Source organism: Triticum urartu, chromosome 2 (assembly GCF_003073215.2).
Source record: "Triticum urartu cultivar G1812 chromosome 2, Tu2.1, whole genome shotgun sequence".
Taxonomy (NCBI): Eukaryota; Viridiplantae; Streptophyta; class Magnoliopsida; order Poales; family Poaceae; genus Triticum; species Triticum urartu.
The window spans coordinates 169,960,034-169,974,609 of record NC_053023.1 but is presented as its reverse complement, the minus strand read 5'-3'; the positions used below and the strand labels follow the sequence as shown (position 1 = coordinate 169,974,609).

At 55.0% G+C, this 14,576-nt stretch overlaps 1 protein-coding gene across 1 annotated transcript; it reads right to left on the bottom strand.

Annotated features, from left to right (window-relative positions):
- Nucleotides 1-289: 289 nt before the first annotated feature.
- LOC125536570 (polygalacturonase inhibitor 1-like) lies at nucleotides 290-1,734 on the bottom strand. The gene has a single exon (XM_048699806.1). The coding sequence runs from the start codon at nucleotides 1,622-1,624 to the stop codon at nucleotides 617-619; it is 1,008 nt and encodes a 335-aa protein (XP_048555763.1). The 5' UTR covers nucleotides 1,625-1,734; the 3' UTR covers nucleotides 290-616.
- Nucleotides 1,735-14,576: the final 12,842 nt, after the last annotated feature.

The window sequence follows — 14,576 nt, the reverse complement described above, 5'->3', positions numbered from 1 at the left end:
TGGCAAGTCTTTTACCTTGTTTCAAAAAAAAATGCGTGCATTCATTAGTGGACGAGTATGATTCGTCTCCGGCCAATAACACAAACTTTGTTGTCGCTTGAAACCATCAGTTTTTGCATGTTGTGCGCACGCTGAGTCAAATGTGTTCGGATTTCAGAATCCTTCAGACATCTCTTGCTGTATGTGCATGCATGAACTGAACTTTTAAGTTCTCACCCACCCTCTGCTGCGTTTTTCAGACATCTCTTGCTGTATGTGCATACATTTGTATGCCTCTCAGAAAAGCATGTAAAAGTAAGCCAAACATAATTACCATTTAACAGTTGATACATCAGGTAACTGGGATGATCCATCCATCCCGAACACGGGCACACACACACTCTCGGGCGCATCTCCAGACGGTACACACACAGGACACGGCACGCACACACATCTCTATCGTTTCGTACACAAAGCTCAAGGACCGCGCGTGTCAGGCATTGCCACCACCGCGGTGCTCCACTCCACTAGTGAGTTTACTAAGCCCCAAAGCACCGTCCTTCGTGCGTCCGTATGCGCACGAGAACGCCAACACACCACTCATATAACGTACGCCTGCCGGGCGCCGGCGGCGAGCTCAGAGCTGGTGGCAGCTGCTCTCGAGCGGCGCCCCGCGGTGGCAGAGGTTGTGCTCGTAGGCCTTGCAGCCGTGCCGCATGACGCCGTGCAGCTTGGGGAGCGGCCCGCAGAGGTTGTTGTAGCTGAGGTCCAGCGTGAGCAGCGTGGACAGCGCCTCCAGCGACCGGGGCACGGTGCCCCTGATGCGGTTGTGGCTCAGGTCCAGGTACGTCAGCTCCTTGGGGAACCTGAGCCTGCTCAGCTCGAAGTCGAGGTTGTTGTAGGACAGGTCCACCTTGCCGATGGGCCGCCCCTCGGAGAAGAGGAAGGACGCGTCGCCGCTCAGCTGGTTGTGCGACAGATCCACGGTGTTGATCTCGTCCTGCGCGTCGTCGCGCGGGATCGGGCCCGTCAGCTGGTTGTAGGACAGCACCAGCGACCGGAACTGCCCCTGCACGAGGCTGGCCGGGATGCGGCCGGTGAGCTGGTTCCGGCGGAGGTCCAGCGACCGGAGGTTGGGCATGTCGGCGAAGGAGTTGGGGATGGCGCCCGTGAGCCTGTTGTTGGAGAGGTCGACGGAGTCGAGGCTGTGGAGGCGCGCCAGGGAGTCCGGGATGGAGCCGGAGACGTTGGTGTGGGAGACGGTGAGGAACTCGAGCTTGGAGAGGGAGGTGAGGCAGGCCGGGATGGGGCCCTGGAGGCCCGGGAGGCGGAAGAGCGAGAGCGACATGAGCGCCGTCAGCCCCGCCAGCGCGGACGGGATCTGGCCGCGCACGTCGTCGGCGCCGTCGATGAAGACGTTGTTCACGCGCCCGGCCTCGTCGCACGTGAGGTGGTCCCACGCGCAGCAGTCCGCCGACGCCGGCGACCACGTCTTGAGCGTCGCCGGGCTTCCCAGCGCCTGCTTCACCCGGAGCAGCGCCTGCCGGTCGGCCTGCGGGCACCGCTGGGGCAGCAGCGGCGAGCAATGCGCCGTCGCCACCAGAAGGAGCGCCAGCAGCGGGAGGAAGGAGGCAGTCGGCGCCATCGTCGCCCTGTGGCTACCTTCTACTAGCTCAGCTTTGCTAGCTAGCTATGGAGGAGGAGGCCAAGGTGGCGGAAGTGTTGAGTGCGGGAGTGATGAGCTGAGCTGAGCTCTGGAGGTGGCGGTATTAAAAGGGCGTGAGGCCGGGGATAAATGTCCCACCTTTTTTAATTTATTTTTTATTTTTATACTTTGGCTAGGTTTTTTGACCACCATCGAAGATCGAAGCGGGACGTGGTGAGGTGGCCCAGAGAGTGCGAGGGAGGGGCACGAGGCGGCGGCAGCAGCACGGCATGGCGCGGGAAACGGAACCATTCCGGTGGATGAATCCCAGACTGCAACCGGACAAGGAGCGGCGGTAACCGGGAAGCATCCCAGTGGGGTTCGGCTCGACTCGCGTCGTATGGCGCCATTGTTTTTTTTAGGTCAATATATGGCGTCATTGGTCCGTGCATGATTTAGATTAGCATAGCATGTGGGAACTCCCGGACCCGGGCTTTCGCTCGTCCGTTTTTCGGCCTCCGCATAATTGGGCTCGTCACGTAGCAGTCTTAATGCACGTACATGTGCTTGCCGATCTCCCATAACCAAGACCGGCGTCGCCTAGCCACAAGAGAACAATTAGAGCTTTTTAAATCCAAGAAACAGAGCAATGCTACACATACGCTAATGTTACGTTCAGATTTTACGTAAAAGCTGAGGCGGGGTTTGTTAATTGGGCCAGCATTTGCAGCTGGGGCCCACCCCAGTTAAAATCAAGGAGGGAAGAGACAAAATCACTAATTAAAGAGTACTTGTTTCAAACAACACTCTATTTTCCCAGGTCGCGACAAGTCGCAACCTGTTAAGTTTTTCTTTTTTTCTAGATTCGTTTATTCAAAACATTTTATCTTTTAAATCGTGTGTCCAAATCACGAACTGTTTTCACCATTGGATTCCTCGCGTCGAGTTCATCAAAACTAGATCCCATGTTGATAGATTTTGACGAATTTTTTGTTCACGAAAAAAACAGGGCAAAAAAGCCGAACCAGGAGCACAGTTTTTTTTCCTTTCCGAAAGAGGCACGCCCGTGCCTCTCGCAAAATCACAACCGTGCCTCTCGTGAAAGCAAAACCATGACTCTCGTGTAAGGAAAAAACAGAAAACGTGTTTTTTTCCGTTTTCAAGAGGCACGGCCGTGACTCTCGCGAAAGCACAACCGTGCCTCTCGCGAAAGCAAAACCGTGACTCTCGCGAAAGAAAAAAAACAGAAAACACGTATTATTTTCTCTTTCAGAGAGGCACGGCCGTGACTTTCGCGTAAGCACAACCGTGCCTTTCGCGGAAGCAAAACCGTGACTCTCACGAACAAAAAAAAACAGAAAACGCGTTTTATTTTTCCCTTTTCGAGAGGCACGGTCGTGACTGTCGCGAAAGCACAACCGTGCCTCTCGTGAAAGCAAAACCGTGACTCTCACTAAAGAAAAAAACAGAAAACATGTTTTTTTTCGTTTCCGAGAGGCACGGCCGTGACTCTCGCTAAAGCACAGTCGTGCCTCTCGCGGAAGAAAAACCGTGACTTTCACGAAAAAAATGTGTTTTTTCGCGAATTTTTTTTTGAATTTTTTTTTATCGAAAAGCTAAGAAAGACCGGGGAAAAACCAAAACGTCAAAAAAAACCCCAAAAAAAGTTTAAAAAACCAAAAACGCGTGCGAAAAAATAAAAAACAAAATTCGAAGGAATCGTTCAGAGCGCAACACGTGGCGAATGGATCGTTGCGAGGCTCCCGAAGAAGCGCTCGTTAACTAGTTACTTCCGGGAAGAGAATTTTATAAAAGGTTACGTAACCCTACGTAGAACGTTTCGTAGGTGTAGAATTATCGCAAGAAACAGTTATCCTGCGGGGAGGAATTACGTACGCTCCTTTGCCAGAGTACAACCCTTTTTCGCGCTTGGATTCCTCGAAAATTTCGCAAGGAAACGCATGATCAAATGCAATCTTTTTTACGAGATTAATCGCCGGAGCAGGAAGCCAAGAATGAAATGTACATACTGTACTCTACTCCACAAGGCATGGAAGGCACCTCCTGCCGTGGCACGTAAGTCACTCACACATGACAACGAAGCCGGCAGCGGGCACGCACTGACTGCCCCTCTGACCCGAAACGTACGAGCTAGTGGCCGCCCTCTAGCCCGGTTCGGCATCATCGAGTCCCTCACCGTTTCAGCGCCCCATGTGAGGAGAGGAGAGGAGAGGAGAGGAGGCTGAATAATGCGGCATGGACGTGTCCGACAGGGTTCAGGCCGCACACGAGAGCGCATGTGGAAGCAAGCAAGAAAGAAAGAGAGAGGCGCCCGGGGAAGCAAGCAAGGCAGGCAGCGATGCCGAAAAGCAAAAGGATTCTTTCGGCTTTCCGGGCCGCCCGATGACGAGCAGCGCACAGCTCACCTGGCCCGGCCGCATGCCATGCAATGCAATAGAAAGAGAGGAGCGAGCAAAAGATCTTACTAGCTCTGGTAAGATAAGATTTGTGGTACTACTCGAGTGAGTGTACACCACGCATCGATGCTCGCCTCGCCTACTGGCAAGCGAGCGGGTGTGTCAGCGAGTGACAACTAGCAAGTGGCTGGCTGGCGGGCGATCACGTGGATGCGCTCGTGAAAAAGTAGAACCGATCACTAGCAGCTGTCGTCGCTGTGCTGTGCCGCCGCAGGCCGGAGTGAATACGCAACGCAGGGGCAGGGGCAGGGATAAGTAATTGGCCGCGTCCACAGGCCTGTGCGATCTGCCGGGCCACCGCCCGCGCGCGGGTGAGCTTCACTTCACATGCCCGGCCAAACCGCCCAGGGCAGGGCCGGGCCAGGCAGATCGATTCGTTCCGCCACCCGCAATTATTGTTACCGATCGATTTCTCGCGCCCGCTCACGAATCGTCCCAGACAGACAGCGAGCGTGCTGTCAAGTGAAAGAAAGAAAGGCGTCGGTCCATCCCCCGATGCATCGTCGCGTTGCGTTGCGCGCGAGCGCCCCAGCCCGGCCCACCACCGGTGGCGACCCGTCGCGATCGGCGCGGACGACGATGCTCCGGTCGCCGAGGGCTCGACACCGCGCCCATCAGCTCTTGGCGTCGCGTCGCAACTCGCGGCTAGGAGAGCCTAGCCTCCTGCCTCCCGATCACGCACGCGCGTGCACGGGGAGCGGCCGGCGAACTCGCGCGTGGGCGACGACCTGCCGACGGCCGCGGATGCGGATGCGGGCGCGGCGACGTGTCCGTCCGTCCGGTGTCCCGATCGCGCAGTCCAAGCGCTTGTCCGGTTGCTCCCGATGAAATGAACCGGATCTGGGGACGCACATGCATGATCCACACCAAATGGGGGGCGATGCATGCAGCTGCAGTTCCTGGACGAAAAGGATGGCACGAGTGATGCTGGACCTCAGTCCTCGGTCGGTTTACTTCTCAGATCTGATTGTAGCTTGCCAACTAAAGTCAAACGTACAACAGTAAGCGGCTGGTTTCCCTGCGCGCTAGTGTTTTTTTTAATTTGGAAAGGGCGAAAGACTCGGTGCATTCATTAGTTAAGAGAGGATTTACAACAAGTTTGGCCACCCGAAGGCAAGTGTCCGGTAAATCAAAGCCTGCTATCTCGGCATGATTTGACGTCCTTGAACCCATGCCAGCGATCCGTATAATCCTTGTAGTTAGTTTGGCCACCCATGCTTACCGAGGCGGTCAGCCATCCATACTCGATTTTGTGTAATCAACCAAGCTGTCACACCTGGCCACTTGTCCGCCACTTATCCAGTGTGCGGGCCCCAGCTGTAAGAGTGCGTGAGTGAGAGCGAGGGAGTGATAAAAGGGGCAGCCAGCCGCCTGTGGCAGGGTATGCGATGTAACAGACTGTCAACTCATCATAATCCTTCCTCTCGAAGCAATCCCCCTTCTTCCTCTCCAAGTCTCTCTCTCGCTCTCCCTCACCTACTTCCGATCCCCTCCTCTCTGGTTCGTTACAGTTGGTAATCAGAGCCAAATCGCCCCGAATTTTTTTCTCCCTCGCGCTGGTTGCAGATCGGTAACATCCACCGCGCGCGGTGTGTGCTGCTTCGGCAAGCTCACACGAAATCCGTCGCGGGGTTCGATCTCTTCCAAGCACGGCGATGGCGCCCTCCAAAGCTTCGGCAACGACGCATCAGGTACTGGCCGCCATGGACGAGGGCAACAACAACATCACCAAGATGCTCGAGTCCCTCCTCGTCAAGATGGACGAGCAGAAGGCGGTCCATGACAAGCATATCGAGATTTAGGCCGCCTTCAACGCGCAGATCTCGCAGGACGTGCGCGGCCTCTCCAGGCAGATCGATCTGACGCAGGCCGACGTCGACGCGACTCGCAAGACGGTGGAAGGCTCAGCATCGCCGTCGGGGTCGGTCACCACCGTGCTGCACCAACCCGCCGCTCCGCAACAACCCCCACCACCGCCCCGCCGCCTCCACACTCGCCGCGTGTGGCCACCGAACAGGGCCGCCCGGCGACCGCCCACGCGCGTCTCGGGGACCATCGACCCCCGCTGATTCCCGTGCCTCCACAGGGCGGATTCGCGGCCCCGGCCGCCGCTCCCTCCCCAACAGCGGGCCACTACGGCAACGACTACCACAAGCCACCGAAGCACGACTTCCCCCGATTCGATGGCTCCGCTCCATACCTGTGGCTAGATCGCTGCCTGGCGTACTTCGAGCTCTACAAGGTCGCACCACACAACTGGGTGGCCACCGCGGCGCTGTATATCGAAGGCCAAGCAGCGAACTGGCTGCAAGCATTTCGTTAAACACATCGTGGCATCACCTCGGAGGTCTTCACGTTCGCCGTGCTCGAGGAGTTCGGTGCCGACGAGTTCGAGGTGGTCATGCACAAGCTGCTTCAACTCCGGCAGACCACCACGGTCGCCGAGTACCGTGCGGCGTTCGACGAGCAAATGTACCACCTGCTCACGCTCGATCCATCCATCAACACCAAGTTCTTCGTCACTCAGTTCATCCTGGGCCTGAAGGACGAGCTACGCGCCCCGGTTCGTCTGCAGGCGCCCTCAAGCATCACCAGGGCGTCGGTGTTGGCGCGTATTCAAGAGGAGGAACTGGGCACGACGCGCGTGCGCCCATGCATCACACCAGCGGGTGACCCCCACCGGCGGCGGCTCCACCACAACCCCGGGCGGCCGCGCCCAACCGCGCCCCCACGGACGACTACGCGCACGAGCGGCAACTCCGCGACTATCGCCGCGCCAATAATTTGTGTTTCAAGTGCGACGACCGATACTCGCGGGAGCACCGGTGTGCGCAGCCAGCCCAGCTACTCACCATCAGTGTCGGCGATCACGGCGAGGTGCTCTCCGACGACACCATCCACGCGCTGCAACTCCTCGACGACCCCAGACCGGTCGCGCAGCCGCCAGCTCCTGCTGGGGATGCTCCCGAGTGTTGCCTCCTCTCGTCGCACGCTCTGGACGGCACGGACTCGGCGATGACGATCCGCCTACGCGCACTGGTGGGCAATCAGGTCATGCTACTTCTCCTTGATTCGGGCAGCTCGCATAGCTTCGTCAACAAATCCTTCGTCGGTCGTCTCGGGCTGGCGACAGAAGAAATGCCGCGGGTGGGCGTGCACGTCGCCAACAGTGACCGTCTCTCCTGCAACCGATGCGCGAGCTGGACATTGGCGCGTACGATGGCATTCTGGGCATGGACTGGCTTGCCCAGCACAGCCCCATGACATGCCACTGGCAAGACAAGTGGGTCAAGTTCACCCACGACGGCGAAGAGGTGACGCTCCGGGGCGCGCCCACCAAGGCATCCACCACCCTTAAGGCGATCAAACCCGACGAGCTGCGCAAGATGATCGCGGGCAACGACGTCTGGGCCATGGCCATGGTGGACACGTGCGGGCGCGCACCGCCACCACGGTGCAAATGCGCCAGCCAGACGCCCCTCGGCGACCTCCTGGAGGAATTCGCCGACGTCTTCGCCGCTCCCCAGGGCCTGCCGCCCCATCGCCAGTATGACCACGCCGTCACACTGGTGGAAGGCGCAGTCCCCGCAAACACTCGCCCGTACCGCTACTCGCCGCTGCAGAAGGACGAAATCGAGCGCCAGGTCAAGGAAATGCTCGACGCCGGCGTCATCACGCACAGCGTCAGCCCGTACGCGGCGCCGGTCCTGTTGGTCAAGAAGAAGGACGGAACGTGGAGGTTTTGCGTCGACTACCGCCGTCTGAATGATGCCACGATCAAAAACAAGTTCCTGCTCCCGATCGTCGATGAGCTCCTTGACGAACAGGCGGGCGCAACAGTCTTCTCCAAGCTGGATCTCCGCGTGGGGTACCACCAAATTCGTATGCGCGAGGAGGACGAGGCCAAGACCGCGTTCAAGACGCATCACGGACATTTTCAGTTCAGGGTCATGCCGTTCGGCCTAACGAACACCCCAGCAACTTTCCAATGCCTCATGAACGCCATATTCAGTAAGTATGTGCGCAAATTTGTGATCATTGTCCTTGACGACATCCTTGTCTTCAGTGAAACAATGGAAGAACACATCGAGCACCTCCGGATCGTCTTCGAGTTGTTGCGGGCGCACCAACTGTTCGTCAAGGAGAGCAAGTGCACTTTTGCCTGCAACCACATCGACTACCTGGGGCACGTCATCTCCAAGGAGGGCGTGGCCACTGACAAGGACAAGACGCTGGACATGGAACAGTGGCCAGCGCCGACGAACGTCACTGAGTTGCGTGGATTCCTGGGGCTCACCGGCTACTACAGGAAGTTCGTGCCGCACTACGGCATCATCGCAAAGCCCCTCACGCAGCTCCTCAAAAGAAGGGCTTCTCCTGGAGCGAGCAGGCGCAAGCGGCGTTCGAACGGCTCAAGATTGTGATGACGACAACGCCAGTGCTCGCCCTGCTCAACTTCGACAAGCCGTTCTCCATCGAGACCGATGCGTGCGACACGGGCGTCGGGGCTGTGCTGGTGCAGGAAGGTCACCCGGTCACGTTCTTCAGCAAGGCGCTCGGCGTGCGCAACCAGAAGCTCTCAACGTACGAGAAGAAGTTCTTGGCGGTGATGATGGCGATCGACAAGTGGCGCCCCTACTTGCAGCGCGGCCCCTTCGACATCCTCACTGACCACAAGTCGCTCTGCAACCTGGGGGAGCAACACCTCGAGACCGAGCTGCAGCGCAAGGCTATGGCGAAACTTGTCGGGCTGTAGTTCTGCTTTCAGTACAAGCGCGGACTCGACAACGGCGCGGCCGACGCCTTGTCTCGTGTGGGCAAACAACTCGACCTGGTCGCGCTCTCGGCGTGCCAGCCGGCTTGGATTCAGGAGGTGCTCAACTCCTACTCCACCGACCCGGACGCCCAGGATCGACTGCAAAAACTTGCCATCACCAGCCCCGGCAACGATGGCTACGAACTGCACCACGGCGTCATCCGTCGCGGTGGCCGCCTGTGGATTGGCGCCAACACTGCGCTTCGCACCAAGCTCATCGCCGCGCTCCACAACAGCGCGGTCGGCGGCCACTCTGGCGTCACAGCAACCTACCAGCGCGTGCGCAAGCACTTTGAATGGCAGGGGCTCAAGCGCGACACCGAGGAGTTCGTGCAACAGTGCGTGACTTGCCAGCAGGCCAAGCACGAACACACCAAGCCTGCCGGACTCTTGACGCCGCTGCCCATCCCATCAGCGCCCTGGGAAGACCTCACCATGGATTTCGTGGAGGGGCTGCCGCCATCGGAAGGCTTCGACATGATCATGGTCGTGGTGGACCGCTTCACCAAGTTCGCCCATTTCATTCCACTTCGTCACCCCTTCCACGCCGCGCAGGTGGCGCGCGCGTTCTGGGACAACATGGTCAAGCTGCACGGGGTGCCCACCTCGATCGTCTCCGACCGCGACAAGGTTTTCACCAGCAATCGTTGGCGGGAGCTGCTCGCTGGCACCGGCACGAAGCAGCTGTACTCCACCGCCTACCACCCGCAGACCGATGGCCAAAGCGAACGAGTGAACCAGTGCATGGAGATGTATCTCCGGTGCGCGGTGCACGACACCCCGGGCAAGTGGCGTCGCTGGCTGCTCATGGCGGAGTTCTGGTACAACTCGACCTTCCATTCGTCGCTCAACTGCACACCGTTCAAGGCGCTGTACGGGAAGGAGGCCAACCTGGGAGCCATGGCGGCCTGGCCAAGCGACGCGTCCACCAGTGACGACCTGGACTGGGCGGCGCACACAGCGCACATACGCGCCCAGCTGGAGCGTGCCCAGAAGCGCTGCAAGAAACAAGCTGATCGCAATCGCACCGAGCGCCAGTTCTAGGTGGGCGAGCAGGTACTCCTAAAACTTCAACCTACGTTCAGCAATCAGTCGTCAGCCGGCCCTGCGCCAAACTCGCCTACAAGTTCTTCGGGCCCTACACCGTCATCGAGCGAATCGGGCTCATGGCGTACAAGCTCGACCTGCCGGAAGCCAGCCGCCTGCATCCGGTCTTCCACGTCTCGCAGTTGAAGCCATTCACGTCGGTGTACTCAGAACTTCCACGGGTGCCTGATCTGTCCGTGGCGACCACGGCACCCACGCGCATCCTGGAGCGACGCATGATGAAGAAGGGCAATGCCCCGGTCGTCTAGATCAGGGTACAATGGGGGACCAGCGCTACTTCAGCTACGACATGGGAGGACTATGACACCCTACGGCAACGCTTTCCAATGGCTCTCCTCTGGGAAGACGAAGACGACGGCACTGAAGACGGAGACGACAGCACTGAAGACGGAGCTTGCTCTCAAGGGGGGGGGGGGGAATGTCACACCTGGCTACTTGTCTGCCACTTGTCCAGTGTGACGTGTCAAGGATCGGGCTCCAGCTTTAAGAGTGTGTGAGTGAGAGCGAGGGAGTGATAAAAGGGGCAGCCAACCGCCTATGGCAGGGTATGCGATGTAACAGACTGTCAACTCATCCTAATCCTTCCTCTCGAAGCAATCCCCCTTCTTCCTCTCCAAGTCTCTCTCTCGCTCTCCCTCACCTACTTCCGATCCCCTCCTCTCTGGTTCGTTACACAAGCAAAGAACTTCCATCTTGGCGATGTCGAGTTTTTCCAAATCATGCTTTTGAAGCATGTTGCAATGCTGCTGCAAAACTGTGCTTTGTATGCCGAGGCTACAAAGTAGTGATCCGAGGCGATGAACTTCGAAAGGATGGTGTCGTCATATCGTCTTATAAATGTAAGTGCATCTAGTGCCCCTTAGTGATTTTGGTGTACTGAAGACTTATAGGTTAAGGGACTAATGCGTTTGTGAGTGTACACAGGTCTGTAAGTCTATGAGGAGTTTGATATTTACAGGAAAAGTCGACCCCTAAAAATGAATATCTTCGACTGAAGATTTTGGTATTTCTGAAGACTTTCATGAAGACTTTGAAAGTGAAGAAATTGGTGTGTCCGTGAAGACTTGATATTCATGCGAGGAATATGAAGCTTGAAGACTTTCGTTTTCATAGTTTTGTTTTTCTCTTTCTTGAGTCATAGGAAACACCGTACTGTTAAAGGGGGTCGAGGAAATACCAAGGAAAATTTTCCATGTGATGCTCAACTCAAAATCCTACACCTACCAATCCCTTTGAGTGAAGCCATTGGAAATCTCATACAGTTCAGTCAATTTCTTCAGTGACAGAGACGAAGTTCTTCTGGTCTCTGAGGAATTTGTCCTGACTGAGGAGTTAGGAATTCGCCTATGCGGATTGCCTACACAGTGAGGAACATGATAGCCCTGAGGATTTTACTACTCAAAATTTCGACCGTTGCTGTGCTATGCGTCAGCTGTCCCAAAATATCTATCCACCTAACGGTCATATCATTGAAGGGCATTTATGTCTTATCATGTCGGGCTGCTCCCTAGGCTATAAATAGCCGCCCCCTACAACCACTAGCTGGCTGGCTGCTCCGAGAGAAACTGACACTTGTCATTTGAGAGCAACCCATCCTCTGAGGACTTTGAGCAAAAATCATCAAGTGAGGAAAAAACAAAAACCCAAAACCCAAACACCTACAAACCCCAAGTGATTGAGCATCACTAAAGAGATTGATCCTGCGTGGATCCGACGCTTGTTACCTTTGAAGACTGTGCTTCTTCCAGACAGTTAGGCGTCATGGTCTAGAGCATCCAAGAGGAATTGTGGATCGCCGAGTGACCAAGTTTGTGAAGGTTTGGAAGTCGCCTGAAGACTTACCACGAGTGATTGGACGAGGTCTGTGTGACCTTAGTTCAAGGAGAATATAGTGAGGACTGGGTGTCCCGAGCTGCGTGTTCAGGACTGGATGTCCGGGACTGTGTGTCCTCGAGTTTAAATACTCAGCCGCTCCAACCAGACGTACAACTGAGACAGCAGTTGGAACTGGTCTACCAAATCATTGTCTTCGCCAAGCTTACTGGTTCTATTTCCTCAACTCTTTCATTTCCTTATAACTGTGTTGTGTGTTTGTTCATATCTGTGTTTGAAGACTTTGACTGAAGACTTTTTCAATTTCCTCAGTTCAATTTCTTCAGTCTGTTTGTCTTCATCCTGTGTTATCCTGTGATTACGCTTCCTGTACTCTGTGCCTGTCTTCATTTCATCATGATGACTATGCTTGTATTCTGTTATGTTTACTTTTGAGTACTTATTCCGCTGCTAGTAGTTCTTCGCTAAGGAATTTCCTCACCGGCAAATTCATCAGTGAAGAATTTCATAAAAATCGCCTATTCACCCCCCTCTAGTCGATATAACGCACTTTCAGTAGATGCACTTGGGCCATCAGAGTTAAAAGTGTGATGAATTTCTGGGTGTGTGCCCCTTAAGCCATTTTAATAACTGAATTTGCTCCCCCAAGCACTATTCTAAAGGGCCTTTCTGATACACTACCTCTTGTTGCTGGACATGCCAAAGATTAACGAGCTTAGGTCGTAGACCATTTAGCCAGGCCGACTCCTAGAAGTTCGCCTCGCTCCCACCCCCACATTGACTTTTGTAAGGGCGTGAAATAAAGTCCATATCCTCCTTGTCGCATGGGTTCCCAATGCCAACCCAAGTCCTTTCTGACGCAATACACTCAAGCCATGGCCAGCTTAGGTGGATGACTCGAGCAAACTTCGCCAAGTTAGGATTCGAAGGCCGCCAAGGTTCACGGGGCATCATGCAGGCGTCCCACAAATTTTGCATTTACCACCAGAGATCTTGTCGGAACCCACCCAGATAAAAGCCCCACGGATCTTGTCAATGGCTTGAAGGACCTCAACTGGAATGACGAGAGCGCTGTGATGTGGTATATCATGATGGTGGTGAGGATGGACTTGACCAAGGTGTTTCTGCCCGCTGTCGTGCAATGTTTACCTTGCCAAGGTGGTAATTTGCTTGCGACTTGGTCCTTGAGTTGTTGGAAGTGGATCTTTTTTAACCGCCTAGCCAACAAGGGCAGCCCAAGGTATCGCATGGGAAATGTCGATCGCACCGCCGGAAGGCTTTGCATGATATTACCAAGGTCCAATCCATTGTAACGGATGGGGACCACGAGCATCTTTTGGAAATTTGTTACAAGCCCGACGACTTCCCCAAAGTTCTACATGATACTAGAGATGGCCTGGACGTCCTATATAATTGGCAAGACAAAAAATGCAACGTCGTCCGCATAGAGCGATGTCCTGAATTGACCACCCCGACCACCTAAGTCGTGTAGGAGGCCCTGCTCGGCTGCCAACCGAAGCACCCGTTGAAGGGAGTCGATGGCAAGGATGACAAGGAGAGGGGAGAGCGATCTCCCTGCCAGAGACCACGACCATGCCTGATCGGATCCCCGGGGATGCCATTAAGGAGGACCCGTGAGGTGGATGACGAAAGGAGGGCGGCAATCCAATTGTTGAACCTCGGGGAGGGGGGGGGCGCTTTTGGAGAAGGTAAAAGATATAGTCCCATCGCACGGTATCAAGCGCCTTATTGATACCCAACTTGAGAAGTGGAGATGGCTTCCACCGCCGGTGGAGCCAAGGTGCATAATTTCTCACGAATATGAAAGTTATCTTGGATGCTTCGGGATTTTATGAAGGCACTCTGTCCATTCGAGACCAATTCGTTCATGTATGGGGCAAGCCTTGAGGCAAATTTTTTGGCAATAATCTTTGCAATGGCATAGATCGGGCTAATCAGCGTAAAGTCGAGAATGCTCTCAACACCTTCTTTTCTCAGTAGCAGCACAATGTTTGCCGAGTTGAGCCACTGGAAGTGGGCCGCTTGGATGTTAGAAAAGTTGTTGATGGCTGCAATAACATCATCATTGATAACATCCAAACAACTCTTGGAGAACTCGTCAATGAACCCGCCCGACCCCGACGCCTTATGGGAAGGGAGACTTTTGATGGCACCCTCGAACTCCTCCTCGGTAAAAGGGTTGTCAATCCTATGGAGATGGGTCGCAGGAAGGTTTAAAGCCTGCCAGTTGAAGTCCTCTTGCCGCCGACCAGCCTTCCCCATTGTACGAGAGAAATGCTCCCTCACAATGTTTTCCTTCTCCTCATCTGAAGCGACCCATCCATCATTGTGGCGCAACCTTGAGATGAATGAATGTCGTGTTTGCATCTCTCTCGCACAAGTTGTTGGTGCAAGCGCATTACTTCTTTCTAGCCCTCTCGAGCACCGCAAGAGCGACGAGCCAACGCTAGTACCCTATCTGATGAAAAGTGTACGTATAGAAATTTTAGGACAAACTATTGAGTGAAGTAAAAAAAAACATTAGAAAGGTGCGAGCCACCATCTCTCGCCTCTTTAATTACTCAATCCTAATGAGCTAAGTGTTATAGAAATTAAGAAGACCATGTGTAGAATGTTATTGATATTTGATTACCATGTGATGAGAGAAAATCATTTTTTCCACTTTAAAGTGCATTGGAAAGATATAAATATACTCTTT